The 14,937-nt window shown below is 37.2% G+C and overlaps 1 protein-coding gene across 5 annotated transcripts in view; it reads left to right on the top strand.

Annotated features, from left to right (window-relative positions):
- Positions 1–14,937, top strand: part of NRG4 (neuregulin 4) — a 77,919-nt gene that overhangs the window by 59,105 nt on the left and 3,877 nt on the right. Inside the window, exon 6 of one of the 5 annotated variants that reach the window (XR_013395802.1) lies at positions 10,851–10,933. The exons of 1 other annotated variant lie outside the window; for it this stretch is intronic. Coding sequence is in view for 3 of the 4 variants with exons in the window: in XM_001104381.5 (XP_001104381.1) it covers positions 10,851–10,867 (17 nt within the window). In the remaining variant the exon portion in view is untranslated. Of the gene's footprint in view, positions 1–3,225; positions 3,469–10,850; positions 13,306–14,937 lie in introns of those variants that run through there. 3 more of the 5 variants (XM_001104381.5, XM_077939979.1, XM_077939981.1) reach the window with 3 other exon arrangements.

Raw genomic sequence — 14,937 nt, 5'->3', positions numbered from 1 at the left:
GTGGGAGAATTGCTTGAGCCCAGGAGGTCAAGGCTGCAGGGAGCCAAGATTGTGCTCCTGCATTCCAGCCTGAGTGACAAAGTAATAAACCAAGACACATCATAATCTAATTGCTCAGAACCAGTGATAAAGTCTTAAAGGCAGCTAGAAAAAGATACATTACAGACAGAGAATAAAGCTAAGGATTTCAGCAGGCATTTTTCAGAAATAACACACCTTAAAAGAGTGGAACAACATACAATGTATTGTAAAAAGTAAACCTATAATTCTACATCCAGCAAAAATATCTTTCAAACACAAGGCAAAATAGACAAATCAATCTTGGAAAAGATGAACAAAGTTAGGAGACTCACACTTCCTAATTTCTAAACTTACTATGAAGCTGCAGTAATCATGGCAAAGTAGTGCTGGCATAAGGATAGACGTATAGATGAATGGAATACAATTGAGAGTTCAGACATACCTTCTTACATTTATAGTAAATGCATTTTTTATAGGGTGCAAGACAATTCAGTGGGGGGTAATAATAGTCTTTTCAACAAATGGTGCTGGAAAAACTGGATATCCACTCACAAAAGAATGGATTTAAACCCTTACTTCATATCATATATAAAAATTAACTCAAAATGGATCAAAGATCTAAATGTAAGAACTAAAACCATATAACTCTTAATAGAATAGGTGTCGATCTTCATAACTTTGGATTAGGCAATGGATTCTGAGTTATGATTCTAAAAGTACAAGCAACAAAATAAAAAATATGTAAACTGGATTCATCAACATTAAAAACAAAAAACTTTCATGCTTCTAAGGATACCCTCAAGAAAGTGAAAAGACAATCTACTTCTGAGAGAAAATTTTTTTAATCATAAGTATGAGACTTATACATATGATCTGAAATACATATATGTATTTGAATATATAAACAACATTTACAACTTAATGAAGAAACAACTCATTTTAAAAATGAGCAAAGGATTGGAAAAGAGTTCTCCAAATAATATGTACAAATGACTAGTAATCCCATGAAAAGACAATCATCGTTAGCCATCAGGAAATGATGATCAAAACCATAATGAAACCAAGTGTGGTGGCATACTTCTGTAGTCCCAGCTATTGGGAGGCCGAGGTGGAGGATCACTTGAGCCCAGGAGTTTGAGGCCAGCCTGGGCAACATAGCAAGACCCCATCTCTAAAAAAAAAAACTTTGGGGAGGGTGAAAAAAGGAAAAAAAAATGTACATGAATGTTCATAGCACATTAGCCAAAAAGTAGAAATTAATCAAATGTCCATCAGCTGATAAATAGATAAATAAAATGTATTGTATTCCTACTATGGAATATTATTCAGCAGGAAATAGAAATGAAGTAGTAATATATGCTGCAACATGGATGGACTTTGAAAACAATATGCTGAAGTAAAGGAGCCAGTCATAAAGGAACACATATTTTATGATAACATTTATATGAAATGCCCAGAACAAGCAAATCTATAGAGACAGACAGTAGATTGTTTGCCTAGGATTGGAGGAAATGGGGGGATGTTGGGAAGTGATGGCTAAGGGATGTGGGCTTTCTTTTTGGGAATGAAAGTGTCATAAATTTGATTGTGCTGATGGTTGTGCAACTCTGAATATACTAAAAGCCATTGAATTGTACAATTTAAATGAGTGAGTTTTATGGTATGTGAATTGTATCTCAAAGCCATAAAAAACCAGTAACTATTTAGAAAAAATGAAGGCAAAATAGAGATTTTTCCAGGCATATGAAAGTTGAAAGAATTTATCATCACCAGAACCGCACTAAGTAAATATTAAAGGAAGTCCTTCAGGCAAAAGGACAATATCAGATGGAAATATGGATTTACATAAAGGGAGGAAGAGCACTGGAAATGACAACTATGTGGGTAAATATGTAAGATCTCCTTCTTATTATTTAAATCTCCTTAAGAAATAATCGACCATTTAATGAAATATCATAACAACATAGTATGGGACTTACAACATACATAAAAGCAAAATGTATAATAAGGAAATACAAAGATTAGGAGGGTAGCAAGGGAAATACCCCACTGTAAGGTTCTTATGCTAAATGTCAAGCAGTACATCATCACTTGAAGGGAACTGTAATAAGTCAAAAGTGTATGCTAGAAACTCTAGAGCAACCTGTAAAAAGTCTAAGCCACCCAATTAAGACAGAGATTGTAAAATTGGATAAAAATTAATGTGATACGCTATCTGCAAAAAATATGTTAAGTATAAAGACACAAAGAGGTTAAAAGTAAAGGGATGAATAAAGATATGTCATGCTGGCCAGGTGCAGTGGCTCATGCCTGTAATCCCAGCACTTTGGGAGGCCAAGGGGAGCAGATCACTTGAGGTCAGCAGTTCACGATCAGCTTGGCGAACATTGTGAAACCCTGTCTCTACTAAAAATACAAAAATTAGCCGGGCATGGTGGCAGGAGCCTGTAATCCCAGCTATTCAGGAGGCTGAGGTAGGAGAATTGCTTGAACCCAAGAGGCAGAGGTTGCAGTAAGCTGAGATCGCATCACCGCACTCCAGCCAGGGCAACAGAGTGAGACTTAGTCTCAGAAAAAAAAAAAAAAAAAAAGAAAGAAAAAAAAGAAAACCCACCCAGCTCTACCATTACTGTGATATCTGAGGCTGGAGAAAATAATGAAACTGTTCAGACTACCCTCAAGTTTACAGACAGTGAGAAATACCCAAATGAAACTCCTTTTTATGAAACATTCTTGGAAAATCTAGAAGACAATGTCTCAGACATTTAAAAATTCTTAGCATTACAAGCTGAAGAAATCTTGGTGTGGTGATGATCTTAAGTGGCAGCTGTGCAAGAAAAATTAAATGAAATAGATAAAAGCCAAAAGGGAGGAAGACATGTATCTAGAATATGAAAAGAACTCTTTCAAATCAATAATAAAAAGTCAATCCAATTAAAATTTGGGCGAGAAACAAGAAGCAGCAGAAGAAACCATAGAGCAATTATTTCATGGCATTCCTGTTTACAGTTAAGCATTTCTTAAGTTGAGAAGCTGTGTTTGATATGGAACTCTTGGAAATCAAAAAGAACCAAATGAAAGAATAAGCAGGAAAAAATAAGTGGGAAACAGCTACTTGAAACAGATCCAAATCTTGACCCATCTGATATCCAGTTCTTAGAGGATGCTAGAAACAACGTGGAGGTAATTGAGTCTTTGTTCCAGGAAATGGATGACCTGGAGCTGGGGGATGAGGAGGATGATCCAGACTCCAATCCTGCTGACCCAGAGAGTGACTCCACTGACAAGAGGACTGTCCCCATCTGTAGAGAGGCTTGACTGTCACAGCATCCTGGCTATGCTCAGAGGGTTTTGATTTTCCTTTCCTTTTCTCCAAGAAGAAATGATTTTCAGGAGAATATTCTTCTGATAGATTTCATCATTGGACTTAATAAACTTATCTTAAAATTTCAAAAAAGTCCATTGTATTCCTATATATCAATGACAATTAGATATGGAAATTTAAAAAAGAATTATTAATGATAGAATCTCAATGTATTAAGTACATAGGAATACATCATACAAAAATATGAAAGACCTATCCAGTGAAAACTAAAAAAAAAAAAAAAAAAAAAATTGGTGAGAGAAATGAAATGAAGACCTAAATAAATAGAGAGTTATATTTTGTTCATAGATTTGGAAGATTCGATATTGTAAGATATCAGTTCTCAAATTGACCTATATAGATGCAGTGCTATCCCAGACAAAATCCCAACAGGTGTTTTTGTAAAAATTGACAAGGTGGTTCTAAAATTACCATGGAAATGCGAAGGACCTAGAATAGAGAAAATAATTTTGAAAAAGAAGAACAAAGTTAGAAGCTTCATACTGTCTGATTTCCTGACTGACTATAAAGCTACAATAATCAAGACAGTGTGGTATTGGCATCCAGATAGCCCACAATTGATTTTTGACAAAGCTGCCAAGGCAATTCAGTATGGAAAGGATAGTCATTCCAACAGATGATCCTGGGGCAGTTTGGATATTCACATGCAAAAACATGAATTCAGACCCTTTACCATGCACAAAAAAACCCTCAAAATTGGTCTGAGTATAAGAGCTAAAACTATAAAACCCTTAGATGAAAACATAAGAGAAAGTCTTTGTGACACTGAATTAGGCAAAGATTTTTAGATACAATACAAAAAGCACAACTGATAAAAGAAAAAATTTCATAAATTGGGCTTCATGTAAATTTAAAACTTTTGTGCTTCAAAATGAAAAGGCAAGACACAAACTGGGACAAAATTTTTGCAAATGGATATAAAAGATGGATAAAGGACATGTCTAGAATATATAAGGAACTTTTTCAACTCAATAATAAAAAGACAGCCCAATTAAAGTTTGGGCAATATATATACACATTTTTTGCCACCCAGGCTGGAGGGCAGTGGCATGACTTCAGCATACTACAACCTCTGCCTCCTGGGTTCAAGGGATTCTCGTGTCTCAGCCTCCCGAGTGGCTGGCACTACACACACATGCCACCACACCTGGCTAGTGTTTTGTATTTTTTGGTAGAGACAGGGTTTGGTGTTGGCCAGGCTGGTCTTGAACTCCTGGCCTCAAGTGATCCACCTGCCTCGGCCTCCCAAAGTGCTGGGAATACAGGCGTGAGACACCGCACCCAGCCTGGGCAAGATATTTGGATAGACATTTTACCAAAGAAAATACACAAATGGGTAACAAGCACATTAAAAGATACTTGAGTCATTAGGAAAATGTAAATTAAAACCACAATGAGCTGCTACTTAACACACACTAACACGGCTATTATCAAAAAGAGAGTAACAAGTGTTGGTGAGGCTATGGGGAAAGTGGAATACATTGCTGGTGGGACTGTAAAGTAATACGGACACTTTGGAAAAACAATTTGTTGGTTTCTTAAAGAGTTAAGCATGGATTTATCATATCACCCAGCAATTTCATCCCTAGATGTCTACCTGAAGTAAGTGAAAACATGTTCATATTATGACTTGAATATGAATGTTCATAGTAGCAATATTCGTAACTAAAAAGTGGAGATAATCCAAACATCCATCCACTACTCAAGGGATAAATAAAATGTGGTGTATCTATAAATGGAATGCTATTGAGCTATAAAGAGAAACAGAATACTCATACATATGATAACATAGATAAACCTCAGTTATGCTATGTGATACAAACTGCAAAACACCACACTTTGTATGTTTACATTTATATTAAGATAGATTAGCAGTTGCCTAGGGTATGAGATTGGAATGGGGAATTACTGCAAATGGACATGAGATCTTTTTTAGGGTAATGGATTTATTCTAAAATGGGATTGTGGTGGTGATTGCACAATTCCGTAAATTTTAAAATTCATTGAATTGTATACTTATTTTTTTTGTTTGTTTGAGACAGGGTCTCACTCTGTTGCCCAAGGCTCTAGCAGTGCAGTGACATGATCGTAGCTCACTGCAACCTTGAACTCCTGCACTCAAGCAATCTTGCCTCAGCCTCCCAAGTAGTTGAGACTACAGGTGTGCACCACTTTGCCTGGCTAATTTTTAAATTTTTTTTGTAGAGACTTGCTGTGTCTTGCTATGCAGCCCAGGCTAGTCTCGAACTCCTGGTTTCAAGCAGTCTTCCTGCCTGGGCTCCCAAAGTGCTGGGATTACAGGCATGAGCCACTGTGCCCAGCTGAATTACATACTTTAAAAAGGTAAATTTTGTAAATTGTAGATTATACCTCAGTAAGTTGCTTTTAAAAGCCAGTTTTTCAATACGTGGTGCTGAGAAAACTAGATATCCACATGCTAAAGAATGAAGCTGGACCCTTACCTATCACCATATACAAAAATTAAGCAGGGCTGGGTGCAGTGACTCATGCCTGCAATCCTAGCACTGTGGGAGGCCCAGGTGGGCAGATCACGAGGCCAGGAGTTCGAGACCAGCCTGGCCAGCATGGTGAAATCCCGTCTCTACTAAAAATACAAAAAATTACCCAGGCATGGTGGCACATGCCTGTAGTCCCAGCTATTTAGGAGGCCAAGGCAGGAGAATTGCTTGAACCCGGCAGGCAGAGGATGCAGTGAGCCAAGAACACAAGATTCCGTCTCAAAAAAAAAAAAAAAAAAAAAAAATCAAAGTGGATCAAAGACCTAAACGTAAGAGCTAAAATTACTAAGAGAAGAAAACAGGGGAAATGCTTCATGAAATTGGATTTGTCCATGATTGCTTTTATATAACACCAAAAGCACAAGCAACCAAAGAAAAGTTAGACAAATTGGACATCAAAATTTAAAATTTTGGTACATCAGAAAAACTATCAGCAGAGTGAAAAGGCAATCCATAGAATGGGAGAAAGGTTCACAAATCATGTATCTGGTAAGGATTTGATATGCAGAATATATAAAGAACTTCTAAAACTCAACTACAACAAGTAAAAGAACAACCTAATTCAAAAATGGGCAAAGGATTTGGAGAAACAGACATTTCTCCAAATAAGATATACAGATGGCCAATAAGCACATGAAAAAAGATACTCAACGTCACTAATTGCTGGGGAAATGTAGATCAAAACCACAATGATGTACCACTTCCATCCTTTAGGATGGTGACTACTACTAATACAAACAAACAATACACAACCAGAAACCATGTGTTGGTGAGAACACGTAGAAATTGGAACCCTTGTGCATTGTTGGTGGGAATGTAAAATGGTACGACCACCTTAAGAAAACAGTATGCCAAGTCCTCAAAAAAAAATTAAACGTAGAGTTCCCATATGATCTAGCAATTCCACTCCTGGGTATACATCTAAAAGAAATGAAAGAATGGACTCAAACAGATATGTGTATACCTGCACTCATAGTGTTGATGGCTGTTGTGAGACCTTGGTTCTTTTCAGTTTAAAAGAGTTTAAACAAGAGACACACAACAGAGATGCAGCATACAGCAAATTTATTGCAAAGGAAAAATAATATTTTGAAAGTTAGGTGCAGAATCCCTGAGAGAGGATTCAGGGCAGGCTGCTCATGAGAATGAAACAGCAAAGACTGGCACTAGGGAGACTCCCTTTCTGAGAGTCTTAATATTATTACTCATGAGGAGGTGGGAAGAGCTGTTACTGGTAACTATGTTTTGGGTGGTCCTCTGGGTGCACATGCCAGTAGCTGTACATGTTTGTTCACACATCACATATCTCATTAGCATCTTAAATCTCTCCTCAGGGATGTGTTTTTTACAATTATAATGAGCAATGGGTCAGTCTGAGGACAAGTAAAATAAAAATGCACGTGCTCCCTACAGGGAAATTCCTTACTGGAGAGAGCTTTGCTTGAATGAGCTGGACTCCAATGCGAATGCTGGGCTTATTGTGTTGACTGTATGGTCACCCCTGTAACCAAGAACATGGTTACTTCCTTGACTACCTCTCCTGCCTCAATAGCAGCATTACTTACAGTAGCCAAAAGGTGGAAACAACCTAAATATCCATCAGTGGATGAATAGATAAAATGTGGTATATACCTATAATAGAGTATTATCTAGCTTTAAAAAGGAATGAAATTCTGATACATGCCACAACATAGATGAATCCTGAAGAAATGCTAAGTGAAAAAGTCAGACACCAAAGGTAAGTATTGTGTGATTCCACATATACAAGGCACCTAGAATAGGCAAATTCATTGAGACAGAAAGTAGAATGGTGGTCACCGGGGTTGTCGGGGGAGGAATAGGGAGTTACTGTTTAATGAGTAGAGTTTCAGTTTGGGATAATGAAAAAGTTCTGGAGGGCTGGGCACTGTGGCTCACACCTGTAATCCCAGCACTGAGAGGCCGAGGTCACAAGGTCAGGAGATGGAGACCATCCTGGCTAACATGATGAAACCTCATCTCTACTAAAAATACAAAAAAAAAAATTAGCCCGGCGTGGTGGCGGGCGCCTGTAGTCCCAGCTACTCGGGAGGCTGAGGCAGGAGAATGGCATGAACCTGGGAGGCAGAGCTTGCAGTGAGCCGAGATCTTGCTACTGCACCCCAGCCTGGGCAACAGAGTGAGACTCCGTCTCAAAAACAAAACAAAACAAAACAAAACAAAAACAAAAAGTTCTGGAGATGGTGTGATGGTTGCACACAATGTGAATGTACAATAATAACCCCTCATTGGTGGTTTAGCTTTTAGGGATTTCAGTTACCTGCAGTCAACTGTGGTCTGAAATATTAAATGGAAAGTTCCAGAAATAATTCATGTTTTAAATTGCACACCCTTCTAAGCAGCATGATGAAATCTCCCGCTGACCTACTCAGGATGTGAATCATCTTTTTGCCCAGCACATCCACACTGTATATGCCGCCTGCCCATTAGCTACTTATTAGCCATCTCATTATCAGAGCACCTGTCGCAGTATCACAGTGCTTGTGTTCAAATAACCCTTATTTTACTTAATAATGGCCCCAAAGTGCAAGAGTAGTGATGCTGTCATATTGTTATAATTGTTCTACTTTATTATTATTGCTAATCTTACTGTGTCCAAGTTACAAACTTCATCATAGGTGTAGGAAAAATAGTATATTTAGGTTTGGTGCTGTCTGTGATTTCAGGCATCCACTGGGGTCTTGGAATGTATGAATGTATCCCCTGTGGAGAAGAAGGGACTACTGTACTTAATGCTACTGAACTTAAAAATTGTTAAAATGGTAAATTTTGTTAAGTATATTTCACCACAATTAAAAGTCAGTCAGCCTGAAAGAGATGCCATTATTAAATAATGCTATCAGTTGATGTGTTTTATTGTGCTCAGAATTATCACTTATCAGGAGGGATAATCTGTTCCCATACTTTACTCCTGTACATGAGTAAAAACATGTCTTTTAAATCGTTTGTTAGGTTTGTAGATCTTTGCTATATTTGTAATATCTGGAGCCACATTAATTTTTAAAGTGCTTGATGGTTAAATAACCATGAAGAAATTCTCAGAGAATATAGGAGTTTGAGACTAGCCTGGCCAACACGGTGAAACCCCGTCTCTGCTAAAAATACAAAAATGAGTCAGGCATGGTGGCGGGCGCCTGTAATCCCAGCTATTCAGGAGGCTAAGGCAGGACAATCGCTTGAACCCAAGAGGGGGAGGTTGCAGTGAGCCGAGATTGTGCCTCTGCCTGGGCGACAAAGTGAGATTCCATTAAAAAAAAAACTGTCAGAGAATGGAAAGATCTTAAATTGATCATGGGGTTAACTGGAAAGGTTAATGCTAGGGGTCAAATCTGATATAAACAAGTTTGGGAATAGTATCCTGCCATTAGATCTTGAATGCACAAGTACCATGCTTGTAATTCATCAACAGCATTTTCCCCAAAAGGTTTGCCTCTTGATTTTTTTTTTTTTTTTTTTTTTCCCAGAATGTTCAGTGACATGGTAAGGGCTTAATTTTATTTTTTAGAATCCACACACATATAAAACAGCTTGACTTCTGTTTATAAAGACATACTTGTTAAAAAAAAAAAAAAAAAAAAAAAAGGAACTCAAGTATTAAATTGCTGTTTTTGTTTTTTTAATAGAAAAAGACATCATAACAAAGGTTTAAAAGAGGGATAAGGTATTAGGCTTAGCTCACAGTTCATTTGATCATTTTTTTCAAGGTTGAACAATCTCAATAACTGCAAGGCCATAACTATAAGCAAACAAATCACCACCCCCCACACACACATACACAAAAGCCTTTTACTAAATGTGACGAGATACATGTCATGAAAATAAAATTAGATTCTCTGATGAGAAGAGCTGATTATGAAGACTGGGACGCTTAATAATGTTAGCTCATATTATGAAAATCATAGCATAAAGGTACATTATATTTTAAAAACTTATTAATGACCTTCCTTCACCAAGGACGTCTTCTTGCCACCACACCATCAAGCCTTATTTCATTGATAAGTTTATTCATGTCGCCTTGTATGATTCTGGAATGTAAGCCTCCCCAGGCAATCTTTCCAATTTATTCCTAGCATAAATCCACAGCCTAAAGTCTTAGCGTGCATTTATATTGTTGTTATACATCATCCCTACTGCAATAATGCCCTAATGCTGACGACACAACTCTCGAAATGGAAAGCAGTGTAATGATATGATCATGCACATAACATGCCTATGTGTGCCAGGTACTATGGTTAATATTTCAGGTATTTTAACTCCTATAAATCTTAACAACTGTATGGGGTAGGCGGTATTATTCTCACTACAATGAGAAAACTGAGGTTTAGGGAGGTTAAACCCATGTTTTTCTTACTGCACTTCCACAGATATGGGTATTAGTCTCAGGGCTCGTTGGCTAGAGGGAATTTTTGTGCCTAAATAGTCCCAATTAGCCACAGGTTTTATTAGTCCTTGTTTCCTCGGTATTTTCTTGCCATCTATTATTGTCATTGCTATTGTCATTGTTACAGTGACTCACTCTAGCAATCTTTTCCCGTCAACCACCCTTTTCTAACTAGTATATCTCAGAGAGGTCACCAGGCTTGTTAGAACTTTGGGTAAGAGGCAGTGAGCAAAGACGGGGAGGGGCGGAGGGTGTGGGCAGGTGTGCAGGGAACTTATACGTGAGACTTGAAGGGAGAATCCGACGTAACTCAGTGTTCTGAGGAGTCTTGTCAGGGTGCTGAAAATTTTTGATAATTCTAGGTTAGTTTACCTCAACATATCCTATCACAAACAGAAGGGGTTGGCTTATATATGTGAAGAAGATAAGAGACATGTAGGTAGGTGTGCATAGCAAGAAAAATTGCGATGGAGAAAGCATCTTAATTCTTCATTATTTTTCATAGGTCATGGAGAACACTGAAGAAACGTCAAAGTGAACCAAATCATTGCTTTTATTTTACAAAGGCAGAAAATGAAACACCACTAGGTAAAATAATTAAAAATTTAATCCTCTATTTCCTAAATAAAGCGCTTGTGTAACCTGTTGTATCATGAACCATAATCCATTCTGCTGCAAGGTGTGTGTGCTTCTGTAATGTGCATCAGTCCATCGGCAACTGCTAAGTAGGGGATGATACCAGTATTCAGAAGTCACATTGGCTCAACATGACTCTCCCCAGAAAGCTGATGTGCTGAAGCAACCAGAAGCAAATATTCACACACCTAGAGAGAAACCCTAAGGGATACATGAAGATCTCATGAAAAAGGATGAAAATCCTTTAAGTGCAAGGAGTAGCCGGCTTAGTGGCTTCAAAACCACCTCATTCTTCCTGTGTTATCTGAGAAGCTGCAAGTACTGATGAAAAAACTGAGAAGACATTTCACATTTCACCTGGCAATTAGAAAAAAGCACTGACTGATGGATACCTCTGTGTCATTCTTTCAATATTGATGAAAATGCTTTCTACTAGAAGTGACTGATTTCAAGGATCTGTCTCTCAAAGGAAGAAACAAAAACCCAAAAGTTTGACTGCAAAAGATTGACTAATTCTAGGTGCAAATACCAGTGGAAATTTAGGATTGTTATTGTACTACACAGGTTACAAAGTTCCAAAACTATTTTCCTTATAAGTTTTAGTGCATGATTTTTCAGAATGCAGTTTTCATCTTTTTAGGTGCAACATTAAGAACTGGTTAGGTCAGAACAATTTAGTTTCTCCAGTTTTTCCACCTAAGTTACATGGGAAAAAAAGGAAAAAAAAAAAAAACAGAAAAGAAAAAGGAATAGTAACTTTAAGGAAGTATGAAAATAAAGTCTTGGAGCAGTGGAAAGGTCTGGGGCTGGTAAATGGCTTAGGCAGAAGCATGTGCACCGGCTGAACATAACAGCTCGTCTCTCAACTATGTCCTCGTCAAGGCTGGGATGCACGCTGGCTTCTCTACAGTCTGGCCCAGTGTAGGCACTGTGAATTCAGTGTGTCACTAGCGTCACCGATTCATTCATCACCCTTCATTCATTCATTTCACAAACACATAAGGGTGAGCCACTGAGACAGAGTATACAAAATGAAAAGCGCTCACATAATTTTAATAGACTTTGTTGTTAGAAGTTTTAGATTTTCAGAAAAACTGAGCAGATAGTACAGAGTTCCCCTATGCTTCTGCCCACCCCAGGCCTTTATTAACATCTTGCACTAGTGTGGTATATTTGTTTAACCAATATTGACACATTTTTACTTTATTTTTTGAGACAAAGTCACTCTGTCACCCAGGCTAGCTGAAGCCTATAATTTACATGAAGAGTCCTCTTTCTGTTGTATGTCTTTATGAATTTTGACCAATATATAATGCCATGTATCCACTATTATCGTATTGTATACCGTAGTTCCACCGCCCTATAAATCTCTACTCCATGTATTTACCCCTCCCTCTCTCCCACTGAACCTGTGGCAACCACTCTCTTTACTGTCTAACTTTCCTTTCTCCAGAATGTCATGTATTTTGAAATCATATATTATGTAGCCTTTCAGACTGACTTCTTTCACTTAGCAATATACACTTAAAGTTCCTCTATGTCTTATGACTAAATACCCCATCCCCCCCTTTTTTAAATAGCTAGGCCATATGATTTTTTTTTTTTTTTTTTTTTTGGTGGTGGTTTAAAAATTTACTGTGGCAAAAGGTATATAAGATTTAAATTTCAGCCATTTTGAAGTTTACAGTTTAGAGGCATTAAATACATTCGTTGTATGTACCAATCACCACTATGCACCTCCGAAACTTCTTCATGATCCCACACTAATCTCCGTGCCCCTTAAACAATAAACTCCCATTTCCTCCTGCCCCCTGTGACAAAAAATAATCTTTGTTCTACTTTGTCTCTATGAATCTCACTAGTCTAGGCACCTCACATAAGTGGATTCATATAGTAGTGTCCTTTTGTGATTTACTTCACTTAATGTCTTAAAGGTTCGTCCATGATACAGTATGTAGCAGAATTTCCTTTTTATGGCTGAATAATATTCCAATGTAGGGATATAACACATTTTGTCTGTCCATTCATCTGTTGGGTATTTGGGTTGTATCTACCTTTTGACTACTGTGAATAATGCTGCAGTGAACACTGGTATACAAATATATCCTCAAGCCCCTGCTTTCAATTGTTTTGTGTATATACCCAGAAATGCAATTGCTGAATCAAATGACAATTCTGTATTTAACTGGAAAATCACTATACTGTTTTCTACAGCAGCTGCACCACTGTGTATTTCCATCAGTAATAAGAGTTCCAATTTCTCCACATCCTTGCCAACACTTGTGTGTTTTTTAATTTTAATAAATTATTCCAATGGGTACAAAGTGGTATCTCATTGTGGTTTTGATTTGCATTTCCTTACTGTTTAGTAATGTTAAGCATTTTTCATGTGCTCATTGGCTATCTGCATGTCTTCTCTGGAGATCTATCCAAATCCTTTGCCATTTTTTAAATCAGGTTTTTATGTTATTGTTGCATTTTGGGAGTTTTGCGTGTATTCTTGATGTTTAATCCTTATTAGGTATGTGAACTGCATATATATTTTCTCCCACTCCATAGGTAATCTTTTCACTCTGTTGATAGTGTCCTTTGATGCACAAAATTTTAGAATTTTAATGAAGTCCAATTTGCCTATTTTTTCTTTTGTCATCTGTGAATTTGGTGTCATATCCAATAAACCATTGCCACATCCTAAGAGTTTTATGGTTTTAGCTCTCACATTTAGGTCTTTGGTCCACTTTAATTTTTGCACATGGTGAGGTTGCAACTTCATTCTTTAGCCATATGGTTATCCAGCTTTCCCATCACTATTTGTTGAAAAAACTATCCTTCGAATAGTCTTGGCACCCTTGTCAAAAATCATTTAGCTATAGACGAGAGGGTTTATTTCTAGGCTCTCCAGTCTATCCCATTGATCTGTCTGCCTTTATGCCAGAATCACATTGTTTTGATTACTGTAGCATTATAGTAAGTTTTAAAATATGGAGGTCTAAGTCCTCCAATTTTTTGTTCTTTCTCAAGACTGATTTGGCTATTTGGGATCCCTTCATATTCCATACGAAATTCAGGATGGGTTTTTCTATTTCTGGAAAAAAAAAAAAATCCTAGGATTCTGATAGAGATTGTAGTGAATCACTTTGAGTAGTACTGACATATTAACAATATTAGATTTTCCAATCCATGAACATGAGATGTGTTTCCATTTATTTTTATCTTTAAGCAAGGTTTTGTAGTTCTCATTGTACAAGCCATTCACCACCTTGGGTAAGCTAATTTCTGTGCATATTATTTTTGGGGCTATGGTAAATGGGACTGTTCTTGTAATTTCCTTCTCAAGATTGTTCATTGTTAGTGTATAGGAATGCAACTGATTTTTGTGGGTTGACTTTGTATCCTGCTGCCTTACTGAATTAACAGTTTTATTTATTTTTTTGGTGTGGAATCTTTAGGGTTGTCTAAAGATCACATCATTTGTGAACATACACGATTTTACTTCTTACTTTCCAACTTGGATGTCTTTTCTCTTTCTAGCTCAGGCTAGAACTTCTAGTACTGTGTTGAATAGGAATGGTGAAAGTGAGCATTGTTGTCTTGATCTTAGAGGAAAAGCTTTCAGTCTTTCCCCACTAAGTATGGTGTCTACTGTGGGCTTTTAATATCTGGCTTTTATTATGTTGAGGTAGTTTCCTATCCCTCATTTGTTGAGTGTTTTTAATCACAAGAGGCTCCTGGATTTTGTCAAATGCTTTGTCTGGATCAATGGAGATAATCATCTGGTTGTTCTCCCTTCATTCTGTTAATATGGTATATTATATTGATTTTTGTATGTTGAACCATTCTTGCATTCCAGGAATTCATTCCATTTGATTATGCTGTACAATCCTTTTAATATGCTGCTAAATTCAGTTTCCTAGTATTGAGAATTGTTGAATCAGTGAAAATAAGGAATCTTTTCT

This window comes from Macaca mulatta, chromosome 7 (genome assembly GCF_049350105.2).
Source record: "Macaca mulatta isolate MMU2019108-1 chromosome 7, T2T-MMU8v2.0, whole genome shotgun sequence".
Taxonomy (NCBI): domain Eukaryota; kingdom Metazoa; phylum Chordata; class Mammalia; order Primates; family Cercopithecidae; genus Macaca; species Macaca mulatta.
This window is presented reverse-complemented; position numbering and strand designations above follow the sequence as displayed.